Source organism: Lontra canadensis, unplaced genomic scaffold (genome assembly GCF_010015895.1).
Source record: "Lontra canadensis isolate GAN:19392208 unplaced genomic scaffold, GSC_riverotter_1.0 scaffold63, whole genome shotgun sequence".
Taxonomy (NCBI): domain Eukaryota; kingdom Metazoa; phylum Chordata; class Mammalia; order Carnivora; family Mustelidae; genus Lontra; species Lontra canadensis.
The window spans coordinates 4705990-4725710 of NW_022631057.1; the positions used below are offsets into that span (position 1 = coordinate 4705990).

The following is a 19721-nucleotide window of genomic DNA, read 5'->3' on the forward strand; positions in this document are numbered from 1 at the left end:
AATCACTGTCTCATGCAGGTATCTGTACCCCATGTTCACTGCAGCATTATTCACAGTAGTCAAGATATGGAAACAACCTAAATGTGTATTGATGGATAAGTGGATAAAGAAAATATGGTATGTATACAATAGGATATTATTCAGTCAGAGTAAAAAGAAAATTGCTATTTGTGATATTGGTAAACCTTGAGAAGATTAAACAAAGTGAAGTAAGTCAGAGAAAGACAAATACTTTCTAATCTCATCTGTGTAACCTGAAAAAAACCAAGCTCATAGAAACAGAAAGTGGACTGGTAGTTGCCAATGGCTGGGAGTGGAGGAAATGAGATGTTGGTCAAAAGGTACAAACTGCCAGTTTTGAGATGAGCAATTTCTGGAAATCTAATGAACAGCATTGTGACTACAGTTAACAACACTGTATTGTATACCTGAAAGTTGCTAGAGAGTAGGTCTTAAATGTTTTCACCATGAAAACAAAGAAATGGTAATCTTGTGAGGTGAAAAATGTGTTAAGTAATCTTATTGTGGTAAACATTATAATATATACATGTACCAAATCTAAAAGAATTATCCAAACTGAAACACAAAGAGAAAAGAGAACAGGAAAAACAACAGCAGCAGCGAGAGCAGCAACAACTGCATGAAAAACCAGAATAAAGCAACCAAGCCCCGAGGAATGGGTCCAATCCTTTCTGTTCCCAACACGCAGTAGGTGTTCATTAAATTTTTATGAAGGTTGCTGTTATAGTGGATAGAACAGAAATGATATCACCTAATACTTATTAAACTTCTGGTGAGTGTTGGAAAAACAAATTCTATCACTATACTAACCCCAATCTCCACAATAACTACAGGAGTGGACACGCTATCATCATTTTATAGGTCCAAAAGCTGAAAGGATTAGTGAGGCTAGGCAAATTGCTTAAGATCAAAAACCACGCATGTGGCAGAGCTGGTATTCAGGTCCAGGTTTGTTATACTCCAAAGCCCAAGATCTTTTACACTTCCACGTGGGGTCTTAGTGCCTAGTGATGAATGTGATGTAAAGAATTTAAAAGGAAGAATAAATACAAAGGTCAATGAAGGGAAGTCTTTCTGAATTTGTAAAAGATGGTCCTTAGTAAAGTAGTATGAGGTAAATGATCTTGAAAGCAGTCCTTGCACACAGTACTGTTGACAGGAGGTACATGACCTTGAAAACTGTGTACTAGCACGTAGCAGATATTCAGTAGTTTTTGTTGAGGTGAATTAGTTTCTCCATCATGATGTTGTCCATTAGGTCTACATTACACCACTAATTACATTAGTGGATGCTTATTTTAATTAATATTAAGTTGGGGACTCTTCTATAATTAGACTAAAGAAATCTCCATCTTGGATTTTAGAGACAGAGTATTTGAAATCGGAACTGACCACTTTACGGAGTCCTTTTATTGATACTAGGAAGTTTCCTTTAGGAAGTTTTGACTTCTTTTACTTTGGAAAATACTGTATCAAAGTCATCCTAGAAACACAAATCATTTCTCCATTGTTAGAGATTATATACAACATACCCAATGGCAACATTGTACTAGCTATTCTAAAAGGCCTTCTCTCATTGACATGTGTTAATAAATGGAAGACCATGTAGTCACAGTATTCATTACTCATCTGTATTTCTAAGCAATATGACTGTGAATTGTTAATACTTTAAAGCCAGTTTTTCAAGACAGTTCATATGCCAAATAATTATGTTAACTATAAATATTTAAAATACATTATTTTTTTTGTTTTTTAATATTTGAAAATGCAAAATTTAACAAAGCTCTTGCAGTAACTTTTCACTACTGAGAAATTATTGATCAGTATAAATATAAGAATATATATAAGAAAATTATTCACAAAGCAAAATAGATAAATATGTAAATTTTTTATAAATGGCAAACTATCTGTAATTTCACTTTTGCTGACAGGGTTTCAATATTTTAACATTTAAAAAGGTTTCTTCATGCACAACAAGTCCACTGTATTTTCAGTAAAACAGAATTTGATTCTTTTTACCAAGTGATGTGAAGATGATTTTTCTAGTTGGAATAAACAATTAAAAACTCAGCAGTGACCAACAAAACAACATTATTTCCAGCCACCTAATAAACTATGTTTGTAAAAAGCACATAACTAAAGATTAAAATATTTAATTTATAATTATAGCTGATTTTATTTTTCAGGTTATCATATCAACATATCATGAGCATAAATGTGTATATGTGTGGAAGGAGTCTTAATATGGTTCCTGTGTTGAATGTAGCATAATCTTAACAGAAATTGCAATTACTCCATATGTATTTTGGCTTCAAAAGCATTATCTTACAACTATCAGACATTAGTAAACTCAAAGAGGGAACAGACTTCTGTGAAATGACCAGTATTAAACTCAAACGTTAGAAAAACCATAAAGAACTTCCAGAAAAGGCTGCCACACAGTAGTCCTATTTTGTAATTGGCATGAGGGCACAGGCTAACTTGTTAAGATATTTATGTATTATTCTAATATTTTTATGTTCTCTATCAGGAAACATAACAATGTGTAGTACATACAAATCCAGTTCAAATTATAATAAGATTCTATTATACTCTTGTATTTATAATCTACTGACATTCCTGGAAATTTTTCTCTCTTGAGGGACATTAATAGGCAGCAGCAGTAACCCCTACAAAGAAAAGACTGGCCTCCTCTTTCATCAACACTAACATTGATCTCTGCCCAACCTTAAAAGCAGTTCTAGATACAAAATAGGAAGAACATCATCGTTTTTTTTTTTTAATCCCAGGATGCCTGGCAGAACACAAGAATTTGTCCATTAAAAATTGGGTGCTTTTGGAATAGAGAGTTATTGTTAATTTCACCAAAAGCCCTTAAAATAATTAAAAAAAAACAGGGGGGAACTCTAAGTTAAATAGAATAGAAAGTAACAAGGAAAAATATTAGCAATGTGATTATTGATGTAAAGTCTAGAATGTCAATACTCATCACGTTTACTAAAAGGAAAACCCAGTAACTCTTTTTGTTTCAAGACTTTGTAATAAATGACATAGTCAGTTGTGGCAATAAATTTGAAGAGTAAAATATAACACTGGAAAGGTATATTTCAACCTAAAATGATATCATAATATATACTGAACATGTTCACATGTCTTTTTAATATATCTGGTATTGTTTGCAGAACTAAACATTTAAAAAATGAAGTCCCAGCCAGTTACTGAAAGGAGCTGGTTTTGAATTATTTCTTCGAAAAAATAATGTTCTTGAATAATTTTATGACAATATAAATGTTTCAATGTGTATTTTATTGCATTTCTAGAAAAGACTATTGTGTATGGCAAATTTTAGGTTTGTAACTATCATCTTTCAATGAAACAAAGTATTATACAGTGCCACTAGAGGGCATTCTTGTAATCCGTAACGGAATGGGGGGGAGGTGGGTGGCAAGGTACAGATTTTAACCATAATGAAATTTGACATGTTGGAAATTAATTTTATTTCAACAGAAAACAACAGAGGAAAAAATATATTTTTTTTAAATTATTTTTATTAACATATATTATTTGTCCCAGGGGTACAGGTCTGTGAATCATCAATTTCTTTAAAATTAGTGACATTAATATAAATTAGAATAAATACATGCTATGTCAAAAAGTGACTTTGGGACAGAGACATCTAAAATGGTGTTTTCATTTAAGCAATATTTTTGTGGGTATATTTTAATAGAGACACATTTACTTATTTCAAAGTATTTTTATCATTTGAAACTTTCTAATAGATTTTATCACTTTAATTCAACAACTTAGCTTTATCATCATAATAGTGTTCTCAATATTGAGCCAAATTACAGAAAGTGCTAAAAAAAATGGGTTTTCTTTTTTTTTTTTGCTTATCATGATTTGGTTAAACTTATTATTTTGTAAAATTTACATTAAGTATTCTTTCCAGTTATCTGGGCCCTCCTCCTTCATACACCCATTTCTTCCCTGTCTCTCCAGGTCACTATTAATCTTTCTCATTGCGATTTGCAATCATTTTTTTCTTGATTATAGAAAGCAAGTGGTGTCTTCCCTCTGCAAATAATGATTATGCCATTTCTTTCTTGACTAATAAAGCAAAGCTACTGAATGAACTGTGTATTTCCAAAGATCCCAACAATTGTGCCTTTTTTTTAAATCTATTGTGTCACCTGAGCAAAAATGCTATCTTTAATTACATTCATTTTATTCCCAGAGTCCACTGAATTCCAGTGAAGAAAAGAGGGTCACAAACACAATACCATAAACCACATCCTACTAGGTATGAATATCCCATTATTTATTATGCTTAGGAGCTAAATAATTTAGAGAATCTAAGTTTTTATCTTACAAATTTCATAGCAACTTAACTTGTGACATTTTAAAATATGAAACTTACATCTGTAAAATGTAAACGTCTTGATTATTCATATTTTTTAAAACATGCTTTTGTACTAGGATGTCTTTTAAGTCCCCATTCAACAAAAACGTGGCTTTGAAATGCCTTACTTGCAAGTCTCTAGATGCCAGAAATGTATATATAAATACTTCTAAGTCCATTCTTTAAAGATGAAATTATATTGCTTGTCAATTATAAAATGAGTTCACGGCTGTTGTGCTATATTCCATAAATCTACTAGGATGATTGATAAGCCATTAAATACATAAGGATTCAAAATGACAGTATAGTTTAGCAGTGTATAATGGGTAAAAAGGAAAATCACATAGATCACATTTTATGGTGTAAATATCTTCCTTATTTGTGCATTAAAAAGTAACTTCTGTATGTTAGTCTGTATGTGAATATGGTACTGTATGGTGACTAACATAATAAAAAATAATCATTAAAAAATAACAGAATCAACAATCACTAGTTTCATAGTTCTTGGTCTTATTAGTAGACATTATGACTATTACACATATTTCTATTTGTAAACACTGTATTTGGGTTAAAGACTTGACTATGTTCCAAGTGTAAGTATTTATCAACAGGCACACTATATTATATTGCAAATGAGAAAATAATCTTCCATTCATATTTTCCCATGCTGCTTTTATACAATTAATTGGAAAGGTTGGAAATAAATCTGAGTGCATTGCTATTTGTCTCAGACATGAAATAGTTAAGAGTGATATGTTTGCCAGGGTTTTAATAGGGCTTAACAACAAAAAGCTTCAATCCTCTACTTTCACTAGATTTTGTTGCCGTGGTTTTGCTTGCTTAGGGCCATCCATCTGTTAATGTTGACTTGTAATATAGCTAAGCTCCTGCTTGCAGTTCACTAGTCCAGTTGATGTGTGTGTGCGTATGTGTGTGTACATGTGTGTGTCCTATATAGATACACAGATACATACACATTACAATTGCTAGAATAAGTTAAGAATGGCTAATATTATTAAAAATGGAGTAGCATCTTAGATTCATATAAATTTTGCAGATTTAAAGGGACTTCTCATTCTTAGAAAACTCCCATAAATTTTTACTAATAAATATTCTTAAAACATAATTTTCAGGGACAGACTTAGTATTAACGAAGACTACAGTCAGTATTCTAAAATAAAACTGATGAAAGAAGGTAAGTGTGTAGCCAAGATTAAAACTGTTCTGCACCATGACTGGTGGCAGTATTCTCACTGGACCCAACTGGCCCTGTTTTCAATAAAACCAGAGGAGGATCCTTTCCCTGGAGTCCTGTTAGGCTGGGGCTGCTGCTGGAACTGTCATCTTCACACAAAAGGGAAAAGGGTTGGGTTTTACAAATGTGAAGCCTAATTGGGAGATCTTCATGGCTGTACCCTTGACATTTATTTAAGCCTCATCAACAAAACGGGAAATAACCATACTAATTAGCAGACCAGCACACAAATTACTGTTTGTTGGGGTGTAGATGTAGATTCACAATCTATTCCAGACACAAGCTAAGTAATGGAATACTGGCTTAAAACAACATACATTTTAATTTTTGTTCTTTTCTACAGTACCCAGACTATGAAACTTGATTTTTTCACTTACTTACATTCCTGGAATTTAAGCAACCACAATCTCATCTTCATCTTTTGAAAAACAGGTGAAAATAAAGTGTTTCATTTATCCAAGTCTAGCTGGAAACTGGAAATGTAAAGTTCTTTACATAGCTGATATCAACTTCTCAAATGGATAAAGAATTGGGATAAGTAAAGCTCATATTCTTTATTTTGATACCTCTACTGACAATAAAATGACATATCTGAGGTCTTTTAAACTTAGAAATTAAGACATTTCTCAGGAAAATAAGCTATATATTTCTTCTCAAATCATAAACTGGGATATAAAGTTATCCGTACTTAGAATGAAGACAGACACTAATTTAGGGGACTAGAGGACTGTGAGTGGCTCTGGACAGTTACTACCAAAAGAGAAGAAAGTCAGGGCCATTGTGGTAAGAGACCTGAAGTTCAAGATATGCGTATATGCATTAATGGGTAGCTGCCAATTTTTAAGTGCCTATTATGTGGCAGGTGTTTTATACACATTATCCATAATGCCTATAGCATCTTAGCAAAATGACATATATTGTCATTACCATTTCATAAATGTAGAAAGTATGGCTTAGGGACACTGTGTTTTGCTCAATGCTAACTGCTAGTACTTTTTCCAAAGTCAAGTCTCTCTGGCTCTCAACACCATAACTTTGTCTCCAACAGCCCTTCCTCCACAAACACTCCACCCAACACAAAGGCGCGACAGGAGTGGTTAGCTACTTAACTTCCAGAATCAGTCTGTCTGCTTTTCAATCCCTACTCTGATACTCATTACTGTAGAACTTTGGTCACATTTCTTCATCCCTCTGCTGTTACTAAATCTGAAAAATGGGGATGATCATTCCCAGTGTGCTTGGATTGCTGGGAGTTTTAAATTAATCATATAATATACACAAACATACAGACAGCTTTGCTGTCTCTTCCTCATGTTTTCCAAGTTCACTCCAGTGTACTTCAATGTTACTCCACTCTGTAAAAACTGAAGTTTGGAAATGACAGTAAGACCTCAAAATTATCTGTATCACCAAATCCTAGAGGTCCTATGGAATCTCACTTTTAGGTAACTGAATTTACCACATGGAAAGAATTTTAGGAGAGTGTGGCTGATTCCAGCGTCCTGGGATCGAGCCCTGCATCATCATTGGGCTCCCTGCTCCCCGGAAAGCCTGCTTCTCCCTCTCCCACTTCCCCTGCTTGTACTCTCTCTCTCACTGTCTCTCTCTGTCAAATAAATAAGTGAAATCTTAAAAAGAGAGAGAGAGAGAGAGAGAGATAGAAAGAGTGTATGGCTATTTGAATAATCAAATGTGAAATGGGTCTTCAGTGAGAGGCTGGTTCTAACACGAGACAGTGATGTTACTCTTCTAATTCAGTGAGCCTGACTGACAGAAGAAAAGAGTGCCTTCTAAGTTTACTTCTACTTGTAGCCTTTATTTTTTTAATAGTTTCTTAGGAAATTAAGCTGTCTTTGTATTAATAAACCTGAGTATTTCAAGTGATAGACACTACACAGAAGAGAGAAAGAAGGAAAATCAGATTTCTGTCCCTAAAACACTGTTCCTTGCCTCTCTTGGCTACTTCCACTGGATGGGAGCTGTTGGGACACTGACTTCACCTGTGGATCCACAATGTCTAGCCCTATTTCCTGGAATAGTTGCATGCCTCCTGAACAATTTTATTTTAATCCTTGTACATCATGAATCATGGTAGGTGTATTTGTCTTTTCATTTTGGCTGCTAAGCAAGGGAATGGGCCTTAGCTGCTGCTGCTGCGTCTTCTACTTTTTTTTTTTTTAAGATTCTACTTATTCATTTGACAGAGAGAGACACAGCAAGAAAGGAGTGGGAGGGGGAGAAGCAGACTTCCCGCCAAGCAGGGAGCCTGCCTGATGAGGGGCTCCAGCCCAGGATCCTGGGATCATGACCTGAGCTGAAGGCACACACTTAATGACTGAGCCACCCAGGCGCCCCAGGCCTTAGCTTCTTACTGCACTTTCTCTCTGCCTTGAATCTTATCTAAATTAAATACATTTCAATCTTTTGTTCTATGATTCCTGGTAAAATGTCCAATTAATTTTGGAAATAAGTAGAATATAAACAAGTTAATAAACATAATGTCTCTGACATATTTATTGATACCCAGATTATGCCTTGAACCATATCTATTTCTTGAAATGCTTACATATGTAATTAGAAATCTTAATGGGTTCAGATCCTAATATTATTGTGCTTAGAGAGACAACAGTAAGACTATTTATTGATTTGGAGATAATCATAAAACAGTATCTTCATGGTTCTAGCATGAGCTTCTGTTTCTTGTATTATACAATGGATCATATTTCTAGCAAATCATTGAGGCTGGATTACCTCCAAAAAGTGAACCAAGGAAGCTTCTGTGGTATCAGACCAAAAAGAAAAGGCAGTAGACTATGCCCGGTCCCTACTGATTTCCTTGCCCCAAATGCAAACAATGTATTTGAAGCTTATTTTCTATGTAGTCTGTGTAAGTGGCTCAATTCTCATGTGGGAACTGAGGCAACAATGACCCATTAGGGTAGGCTGACCTTAAACTTGCCAAGCTTCAGGTTTATGGTACAAAGACCAGCCCCTAAGTATTTAAAAATACAGATTTTTTTTTTCTTTTTATAAAGGCGACTTTTTGCCAAATGATTACAAGGCAATTGGAGGTAGCAAAAAATCTTCTGAGATTTTTGTCACTGTCCTTAAAACCCTACTCTGAGAACTGCTTTCCCTGTTCACCCCTACTACTTGCCAGTGTTCTTGGTACATGGTATTCTCCTTGCTTCCCTGGCTAGAGTTCACTGACCCAAGGATTAATGCTTGATCTGAGTGGGCTGATGACACTCTTCCACAAGACAGTGGATCTGCGAATTGCGGTCCATTCCTAGCAGCTGGCTGAGCTGAGGGCCTGCAAGCACAGTTGTCAGGCACATGGAGGAGTTGAGAAAACCCCTCTACGGAAGGCACAGTGAATAGTGAAGCAGAGAGAAAAACAAGCCGGATGAGAGAGAGAGAGACAGAGAGAAGATGGGTTGGGACATGGGAAGGGGTGGGGGTAAGGGGTGAGGGGGGAGGTCTGATGTTCTTCTCTGAGTGCTTTTGCTTTTTCCATTTTCTGGTTCCAGTCCTACCAGAGGGCTACATACATTCCTATGCCTAACCTAAGCAGAGAAAAAACAGCAGATTGTGATAAATACTGCTGGGTTACAAATGATTGGAAATATGGATCCTTAACAAATCGACCTGTTAAAACATATATATATATATATATATATATAAAAATACACACACACATACATACACACACACACACAGGTATATACACCCATTTCTATAATGGAACACATGTATACAAAGAAATACACATACAGGGATTACACATTACCTAAAACTCAGATATTTATCATTTGAAAAGATTGATATTCAGAAATTACCAGCACCTGCATAATAAATCTAAATATGCTGCTTAACAAATTCCTATGAACCAAGTAGGAAAATTATAATTCTTAAAAGAATAAGCCCTATTTCTCTTAATTCTTGTTAGAGTCATCATTTGTCATGTCTGCCTGAAAACCACAAAATGCTAACTGATGAATATAGATAGTTGAATTAATGATATTATAATAAATGATGGCCATGAAAATTCAGGATAAGTATGCAATAAATATAACCTATTATCTGTAAGGTTGTCTGTAACTTAATGCAATTTTCTCTATCAGAAATTGTCTAACAGAAAACAAAAACAGAAATCTGTAATATACCTTATAACTAAATTATCAGAGAAATACACTGCTGTGTTAAAGAAAGGAAGATTTAAAAATTTAAACGAGGAGCTAAAAATAGTATTCCTAACTTAAAACTGACGTTTGGGACAAGGGTTTCTCTAATTCATGTGTTTTCTTTCTACCCTAAAGCATCTGATAAGTAACAAAGATCTCACTCTTTTTTCACATAAAAATCAGTGCACCATTGTAAATAAAACATAACTGCTCCAATATTAAGGCAATAAACATTTTGCAAAAGTTTTTAAGATGTTGAAGCTTGAGAACCAAAAGAAATTGAAAATGCTAGTGATGGAAGAAATATAGAGAAATTGATTGTAAATCCATCATTAGTTTACAAGTTAACACATGTTTTCCAGTTAACAGTAGCCAGAGAAGGTTTCTATACTTGTGGAATTATTTACTGAAGGGCTTACTGTAGGTCATACAATCAGCATTATTACCAATATGCTGCAATTAACCAATACTAATGTATGGAAAATATAAATTTATAAATGGACAGATCATAGAGAAGGCACTTAGTATGGTATAAAAATGGTCCCATGAAGGCAGAGATGTGTTTTGTTTCTCCTGGAACATTTAGAGCCATGACTGGTACACAGTAAGTGCCAGTTTTCTTTATAAAGAAATGAATGAGTTTTCTTTATAAAGGTGAGGGTTTTAGTACAGCTTCACTGGCCTCTCCCCAACCCTCATGACACAGAGAAGCTCTTTAAGGCCATCCCTGCTTCTGCAGTGTGTGCAGATCGAGGAAAGCTAAGTGAGCATTAGGGATGCATTCGCATCCCACTCTCCCACTAACTCCTTTTAAGTCTTAGGTGAGGTGACCGTTCTGGCTATTACCTCCCTCATCTGTAAACATCAGTGACTGCAATAAATGAACTATAATCCAGTTGAAAACTCTTTTTAAAAGCTAGTTTTCTAAGGCCACTTAAAATATGACTTGGTGTATACAAATCTGGATCATATAAACCTTCAGAAACATATTTATAAAGCAAAACCGAGGTACATATAGCTATAATTCTGAACACTTTCCCCCTTTAGGACAGTATTTTACATAACATCAACATATAAGAAGAAGCTTTAAATATTTATAGCAAATAAAACATCTAACTTTAGAAAAAAACAGGCATATTACTTTATATTCTAATTTCTATAAAGGGTTTTAACAAATTCCCATGTATGAATTTCATTTTATTTTTGTAGTAGAAATCTGGGATTTCCCCCCTCATCATCAAGCTATTCACATTCTATAGCAATCACATGCTTAACTGCTTCTCTCCCCTTCCTGGACTGTGAACTCTATGACGACATAATAAAGTATGCAGAGATTGGTATCTGGAATGACCGATTCCTACTCCTCTTGCAGCCTGCTCAGATACTACCTACTCAAACTCCTTGACTGGAAACACAAACTTTCTTACCATAATGATGGAAAAAAAAATAATAATGGGTCCAAAACTGTTCTTTAAAAACTAACTAGAATTACATAATTTTAGAATTTGGAGACATAAGAGTAAATAAACCCACCTGGGCCAGCTTACGCTTTTCTGTATTTCCTCCCTTTTCATTGTGTGATGTGTAAACTGGTGTATACTGTACAGAACCAGAACAGGTCCCATAATCTTCTTCATTTTCCTACACAGGAGGAAATATACAAGTAATTATTTTAAAATACTTCTTGTATTACTTTTAGACAAACTATCTGATATAGATGCAAATAGCAAAATAACACTTCAGATACAATTTTAAAAAATCGGGGCGCCTGGGTAGCTCAGTGGGTAAAGCCTCTGTCTTCGGCTCAGATCATGATCTCAGGGTCCTGAGATCGAGCCCCGCATTGGTCTCTCTGTGCAGCAGGGAGCCTGCTTCCCCATCTCTCTCTCTCTGCCTGCCTCTCTGACTGCTTGTGATCCCTCTCTGTCAGATAAATAAATAAAATCTTAAAAAAAAATTATTTAGGAAGAAAATGCATTTTTCTATATTATGAGTTAATAATTTCCAAAATAGTCTCTATTTTGAAAAATTTGGATAAAATTTTTATAAAGATTGTTTACTCTCCATCATAAAAATAGAAGTTTTAAGTAATATTTTTTCGTTAAAGATAGAAAATCAAAACAACTGACAAAAATCTGCAAAGATGTAATATGTACTCAAATAAAAAACACGTACACATACACATAAATATTCATATATATGCAATATTCATAGATTCAAATACACATCTTCAAACACAATCTTTTATAAATTAAGAACATGCTTCAAATTAAAGTAGTGACTACTGGAAAGATCCTATAAAACCAAATGATGGCATTCCTGGCTTAATTCTGCACCAAAGATCATCTTTTTAAAGAAATTCTCAGCTTGAAGCAAGAATTTCAATTGTGATATCAAGGCAATCAACTTTATGAAAACATACATCCTGTTAAAGCATCTTTGAAGATCTCCGTTGTTCTGTGATAAAATATGCAAACAATAAAGAGATTATTCAGTGACTGCATATAGAATGGCAGATAGTTGCCAGAGGGCTTGTTATGAAAAATACATTGTTGAACAAAGGGCTAAGCATATTTCAAACGTCATTAAAAACATAAATCTCATGTGATTTGTAAAGTATAAGCTTCAAACTAATGCAAGAATCAAGGAAGAATGAAAAGAAGAATATGACATACCTTGTGTTTTAGCTTACTCTTCACTTCCTTTATCCCCTGCTTTGCATGATTTTTTGCCTAGAAAAAGGTAACACAAGAGTCTGGCTCAGCATGGTTCTACTACCACTTAAAGAGTAAGCAGATGAGATCTCATTTCATGAAACTTGCTAATTTCATATTATTTAGAAAAAGAACAAATTATAATCTAAAACTTTTATTTTCAGGAAGACCACCCCACTTACTATTATATCTAAATTAGTGAAAACATGATTAGTCTCTATTTGCATACTACTATCATACAAAGGCTAACATATAGCCCGTTTTGCCTCCTAAACTATAGACAATACAGGAGTCAACCAGATGACTACTGCCCAGTCCTAATTTGAAATTGTGATTAACTGGGGGTGAAAAGCAGAATCCATGTCATCCCAGCAGCAGGCTATTGGGGCAAATGTTTGGGTTTTAAGAAACTCAGGCAACTTTACAAAACTTTATTAAAATGTTTTTACAGGCAGACACAGGTTTTTATTAGCAGAAGTATCTTAATGTGATAGCTATTTAAGCCCAGTTTTTCTGGTACAAACTAAAAGTCACTCAACAAAAGACGTTATCCTCATGTTCCACTGGGAATCTGACTGCAGCATTTGAGCTTCTCAGGTCCTGATATGATACCTGTGGGATATAACTTAACTAAAGACCAGTAACTGGGGACCTCCCTTAAGCCTTGGCCTTTTTTCCACTGGAAATTCACACTCAGAGTGGCCAGAGTGGAAAAGAAAGGAAATTCACATTTATCTTGTGTTTCCTTGGTATAAGACTATGTGCTGGGTACCTAGCATGCATTAGCTCATTTAATCATCACAAGTCTGTGAAGTTGGTGCTATTATTACTACATTTTACAAATAAGGAAAGTGACTTAGAGGGCATCAGTCTGCATAGCCTAGATTCAAATCTGGGTCTATTTCATTTCTAAGTCCAACTTCCCACCATCACAAAAGGGAAGGAAGAACTAAGGTTTTAAAATATATCTATTGAATATAAGTCTTACGAGAGAAAAGGCATCATGAGTCTCCTTCTACAGACATGGAAACTTAAGGTCATAGGGACTTAAGACTTTCCGACTCCAATGTTCTTGTTCCTTCTACCAAACCATCCTACCTTCCCAAGTCACTTCTAGGAAGAGTGAATACATGTCTTCCCAAGTTCACTTAGGGGAAGTGTCTCATTTCTTTCCTGTTAATATCTATAGTACCAAATACAGTATTTGGTATATAGTAACTGCTCAAATTATGTCTTGAACTCAAATAAACACCTATTTCTTTACTGCAAATGAGGCAAAATTAAAACATATTACACACAGTAAAAGAGAACCTAAAAAGTTCAATAACCCTAAATTGTATTTCCATGGTTCTTTGGAATTAAAGCATTTTCACATTCCATATTTTATTGGTAAAGCCACTCTATCTATTTAAAGGGTCCTATATTAACCCCTACATTCCCATTAGGTAAAAATGAATAATTACCAAGAAAATATTCCTGTTTCCATCTCCCAGAACTTGTATCCATCTTTGTTCTTATTTTGTCTATATTCTAATTTATCTAAATGTCCTCCAGTCTTTCAAAATTTGCTTGATTCACACTAATCTTTTCAGATGCTCCTCGGTGTATACAGTTGAATCTAGTGTGAGTCATGATTCTGTAACTCATGCACTGATTCATTTAAATGGCTGTTGCCCGACCTCCTCCACGGACCTTCTTCAGACTGTCTGGAAGATGGGGTACAGACGTTCTCTCTATCCTTTTCAATACCAAGTTGAAACTAAGCAATAAACAAGTATTCTCTACAGAGAAGTATCCAGCAAATGGCTTTAGTTAAGAATTTAAAAGACAAAATCCTAACAAAAAAGGTGACTCAGAAAATCTTTTAGCCAAATCAATCATGTATTCACTTTATCGTTATTTTTAGATTTATAAGAAAAGTATACAAGTTAGTTCTAGTTTTCTTTCTGGTCTCTATAAGGATAGAAAAATATAAGCATAAAAAAGCATAGAGAAAATGTTCCAAGCACAGAAGAATGATTTAACAACAGGACAAAATCATTATTTCCTTCAACCAATATACATATTTGGTTCCTCTGTACTATGTCCAAAACACAGAGCGAAGGGACGATGATACAAACATAAAACTAGCAGGGGCAGTACCTCTGTCATTCACACTATGTGCCATACTCAGGGCTGCAATTCAAATAACCAGTACAACAACAACACCTAGTATGCGAGAGGTACTCAAATAACTTACTGAATGAATGAAACAGTTTAAAACATGGTTCCCAGTTTTAAAAAATTTACCATCTATGGAAAATCAAGCAAATAAATCCTGTTAAACCCATTCAGGAGAGAGAGAGATCAGAAGTTTTGTTCATAGTAATTTGTGGTCAAAGGAGGAAGTTCAAGAGTTCATAGTTCAAATAGCCTCAAAAAGATGAGTTTTAGGTACAACTACGAAAGTCACAAACTGACTTTACTTGTCCCAAACCTCTTGACTTCTTCATTCATGTGCAACATGATCACAAGATAAATGATGAAAGCAATTAAGAACATTCTGAAGACCTTAATTGGCTTGAAATTAATTTAGGGAATTATCTTCCAGAGAGCAGAATTTTGACTTGTTAACATTTTACTGTTCTGCAGAAAATAAAACACTCTACTGATGAGAAAGATAAAAATATGAATAATGAGTAAGTTTTGAACATGTTTATTTCTGGGTTTTTGTCAAAAATAGAGAAAAATTAAGGAGAAAAACATAATTAGCAAAGTAATACAAAACATTTCTCTTAGACTGAGGAAAAATTTCCAAGTGCTTGTTCAAGGAATAAAATAAGGGGCACTTGACTGAGAAACCTTTTTTTATAATCTTAAATGAATGTGAGAAACAAGGCCAGTCTGATGTTTTGCATGGCAGCCATATGCTATTTTATCATAAAAAAAAATCTCTCCAAAAACTGTATATAAATCAAACCACCAGTATTATAGTAAGATAGTGATACACTAAGAGAGGTTTTCCAGAAAAACTATGAAACAACCAAACAAAATGCACAGGCTGCTGTTTCCAGGCAAAATGGATTCAAAATGGATTCCTCTTCCTACGATGAGGCTTCAAACAGCTCAGAATTGTGGCACTATTTTTGAATTCACTCTGTAGATTAGCTTCCCTACTATAAAATGTAATCTTTGAAATGGATTTTTTTAACAGTAATGGTGGCTACATATATGTCATAATTGTAAGTCAAAACAAGAATATAAGTTCTAAGCTTATTAAAATATATTATTCCATTATTAATTCAATCATACCACTTCCTTTACTGAGAGAGCATTTGAAGATAAACTCTTACAAAATCAGAACTATTGTCCTCAGGTGCCTGGATGGCTCAGTTGGTTGAGCCTTGGACTCTTGAAATTTCTGCTCAGGTCATGATCTCAGGGTCCTGAGACTGAGACCAGCATTGGGCTCAGGTTCAGTGTGGAGTCTGCTCGAGATTCTCTGTCCCTCTTTCTCTGACCCTCCCCCTGCCTGCATGTGCGCTCTCTCTCTCTCTCTCTCTCAAATAAATAAATGAATAAAATCTTTACAAAAATCCTGCTGCCCTGAATATTTTTAGAAATAAAAAATACATATGACCTACTACATTTAAAAATTATTTTACTGAATACCAACCCACTAGCTCCAACCAGTTTAATACTAGAGATAAAGATGCACACAGGCAAAAGAAGTACTGAAACAGAGATATGAGGACCCAGAAGGTATGTGAACCCTTATAGTGTGGGGTTGGACATTTTATAGGGAAACAGCTAATGCTTAAACTAAGTCTTATCGAAAGAATTAGTGTTTACTGGGTGGATAAAATCCAAGAAATAAATGTGCCAGTTAGTAGAAACGGATTGTGTAAGGTTAGAGGCAGAAGAGAACATCTTGCATTCATGAAATGAGGAGTAGCTCAGTATCACTAGAAATATGGCAGGCTCTAGGGGCTGGGGTGAATTGAAAGGACAGAAGAGGGATCAGGTCTTGAAGGGTCTTGGCTATTATATTAAGGAGATTTTTATTTATTAATTATTTTTGTTACTGCTATTGATACGGCGATTTTTGTTTTACTTCAGCCATGGAGAATCACTAAAGAATTTTAATTATAGAGAGTCAAACATCTTTGAGGGAAGAGAATGTGCAATATTTGCCTATTTTTTCTACTTTAGCCTCAAGTATACAATGGGAATTTAAAATATGTTGTTAAATGAAAGAATCAAATCTTTAAAAATGGCACTTCGTTATGGACTGCTTCAATCTAAGTGCGCAATTTTACTGATAGCTTGGAAATAAACAAGACCTGTTTTTAGGTTATATAAAGGGAATATCCTTTCTATACAACAGTTTTAATAACTGAATTCACTTTGGTCAATATTAACTCTAAATTTTTTAAGCTTTTTTAAATTAAATTAAATTAATTAATCTTTAAAATATTTTATTTATTTATTTGATAGACAGAGATCACAAGTAGGCAGAAAGGCAGCCAGAGACAGGAAGGGAAGCAGGCTCCCCGCTGAGCAGACAGCCTAGGTCTCAGGACCCTGAGATCATGACCTGAGCTGAAGGCAGAGGCTTTAACCCACTGAGCAACCCAGGTGCCCCTAAAGCTTTTTTTTTTTTAAAGAAAAAATAAGAAGTATTCTAGGTGTACATGTCTGTCAGCTAGGAAAATGTATAATTTTATTAATAGAATTTTTAAATATCAAAAGAAAACTTACAAATTTATATGCTGTCCGTACAGCTGGAGTTGCTTTGGTCATTGCTGTGTTAAACAGTGCACCTCCTTTCTATAAAGAAAAAGAAGAAAGATATTTCAAAAAATTTTAAGCCAGACTGTCCTGAAAACAAAGTATTATTAATAGTATGGAAAAAGAACTTTTCTCACAAATTAAAGACCTACAGAAATTATGTCACATTAAGTGTTTTCAAACTTTCATATACTACAGTAATTTCAGACAAAATGTAAACATTCTACTCTGTTCTTTTAGTTGATGTAACACATGATTTAAAAATCATTTCATCTTTGCAGTTTAGGCAGACTTCAGAAATACGACCAGTAATAGGTACATTTAAAACTTAATAAAAAAAAGAACTAAAATCAACTGTTTATCAATTGTTTTAGGTTGGACAATAAAGTCTAAATGTGTGGAGGCAAGTTTTACATTTAAAAAAGATCATATTAACAACAAGCACATTACCAGAAATGATAAAACTCCCCTCAAATGATATTTCTCCTAATTTCTTTGTTCTAGGATAGAATATTAGCTGACAATAACAACTTGTTTTTCAAAACACACCATTTATCTCTGGACAAAAGCTTTTCATTTTAAAATTATTAATATCAATTAAATTATAACAGCATAAAATAAAAATATTTAAAATGTGAAAAGTATAAACATTTCAAATACTGCCAATAAATGGCGTAAGTATAAACAGCATCATTTTACTGAAACTTCTCCATATACATTTGAGTGAAAGAGGAAGAAACAGTGAAGGGTTAGGTTATCATTACCTTGACTGTATGCACCCATTGTTGATATGACCTTGGGTTCCCTGGAAAATATAAAAATAAGATGTCAGGAATATTTGATCTAAAATAAATCATAAACTAAAATTCATCAAGAACTAATATTTCCAGATGTTAGTAGGCAGATTTTATTTATCTGCAATGTTGTGAAAAAAGCAATGTTATTGTAAAACTATTAAATTGCTCTCTTAGGAACACAGTGATTAGAATGTTTTAGAACAGAGATTTTTTTCTTTTCTCATGTATGAAGGTAATATGTTATTCTATTTTCTTTCATTTTAAGGAGGGATAAAATAAACCCTCTTTTTTGAAATCCAAGATTCCTATGTCTTTTATACTAATTTTTCAATGTTTTATATCTATGTTGTCTTGTAAAAGTGTGTCTCTTTTATCCAACTGTGTTCATTTAAAAAATAATATTTCCAGCGTATAGGAAAAGAAAAGAAAAAACTAGATGGGAATTTAAAAATGCAAAGAAACTTGAAGACAAAAGAGATTATTCTATGGTTTTTAACTATTAACATTAATGGATCACAAATTCCACTGTAATGCAATACAGTCAAGTTCTGAAGATAGTTTCCCGTTGTAAATCCAAATTTGAAAGATACTACCCAAGGAAATGTGAAGCCAATGAAGGTTTTAGTTTACAGAGCATCATGGTTATTAGAAAGTTCAAATGCTGACAAAGTTCTTTCTTTTTTTTAAGTTTTTATTCAAGTTCCAGTTAGTTAACATACAGTGTAATATTAGTTTCAAGTGTACAATACAGTGACTCAACACTTCCATACAACACCCGGTGCTCATCACAAGTGCACTCCTTAAAACCAGTTCTAATAAAACTAGTAATCACATATTTGGTTCCAAATATGGTAATTTAATCAATAAAATGACATCAAAGGGCAAAAAAAGAGAACACAATAATCTCAAGTAATGTTTTATATCAACTGACTTAAATTTCATCTACCTTCTTGGTTTAAATGCTTAAAAAACGAAGTCCTAATGGCTACTCCAAGTACAAGTAATCCCTAAAACAGATTGTGGTCTCTCTTTTTTTTTTCAGTTGTGGTATAGTTGACATACAACATTAAGTTAGTTTCAGATATAAAGCATGATTCGATATTTGTATATATTGCAAAGTGATCACCACATAAGCCTAGTTAAGATCTTCACCATATATGTTCTCTACTTGCATATTGTTGTGTTCTTTTAACAAATTCATTACCTTGCTATTATAAAATAGAAGCAGAATGATCCCAGCCCAAGAATTTATTTCCAGCTGTTCTCTTTGCATTCCTAACCAACATCAGGCAAAATGTGTACAGCTCTGATTTTACTCCTGTAATTAAAATCTTTCTCTAACTCACAGAAAAAAAAATCAAGAAATAACCCCCATTGTAAAAAACATCTCTTACTACTCAACACTGCACTTCACTTTTCTGGAAGAAAATACATGAGCAAAAATAATATTTTTTCTAATCTTATGAAATGATTATAGCAAAATGTGTCTACTTAAAATAACCTATGTAAATAAAATCTACACTGTTAAAAAACCATGAGTTCCAGGTGGTATTTGTCCTAAACAATTTTAAAATTATATTT

General features: G+C 33.8%; 1 protein-coding gene across 2 annotated transcripts in view; it reads right to left on the reverse strand.

The window, feature by feature from the left end:
* Nucleotides 1-19721, reverse strand: part of DENND1B (DENN domain containing 1B) — a 242907-nt gene that overhangs the window by 24412 nt on the left and 198774 nt on the right. For both annotated transcript variants that reach the window (XM_032878198.1, XM_032878197.1), the window contains 4 exons: nucleotides 18108-18148; nucleotides 17314-17382; nucleotides 12535-12591; nucleotides 11393-11500 (listed from right to left, as the gene is read on the reverse strand). In XM_032878198.1, the coding sequence (XP_032734089.1) occupies nucleotides 11393-11500; nucleotides 12535-12591; nucleotides 17314-17382; nucleotides 18108-18148 (275 nt within the window). The remainder of the gene's footprint in view (nucleotides 1-11392; nucleotides 11501-12534; nucleotides 12592-17313; nucleotides 17383-18107; nucleotides 18149-19721) is intronic.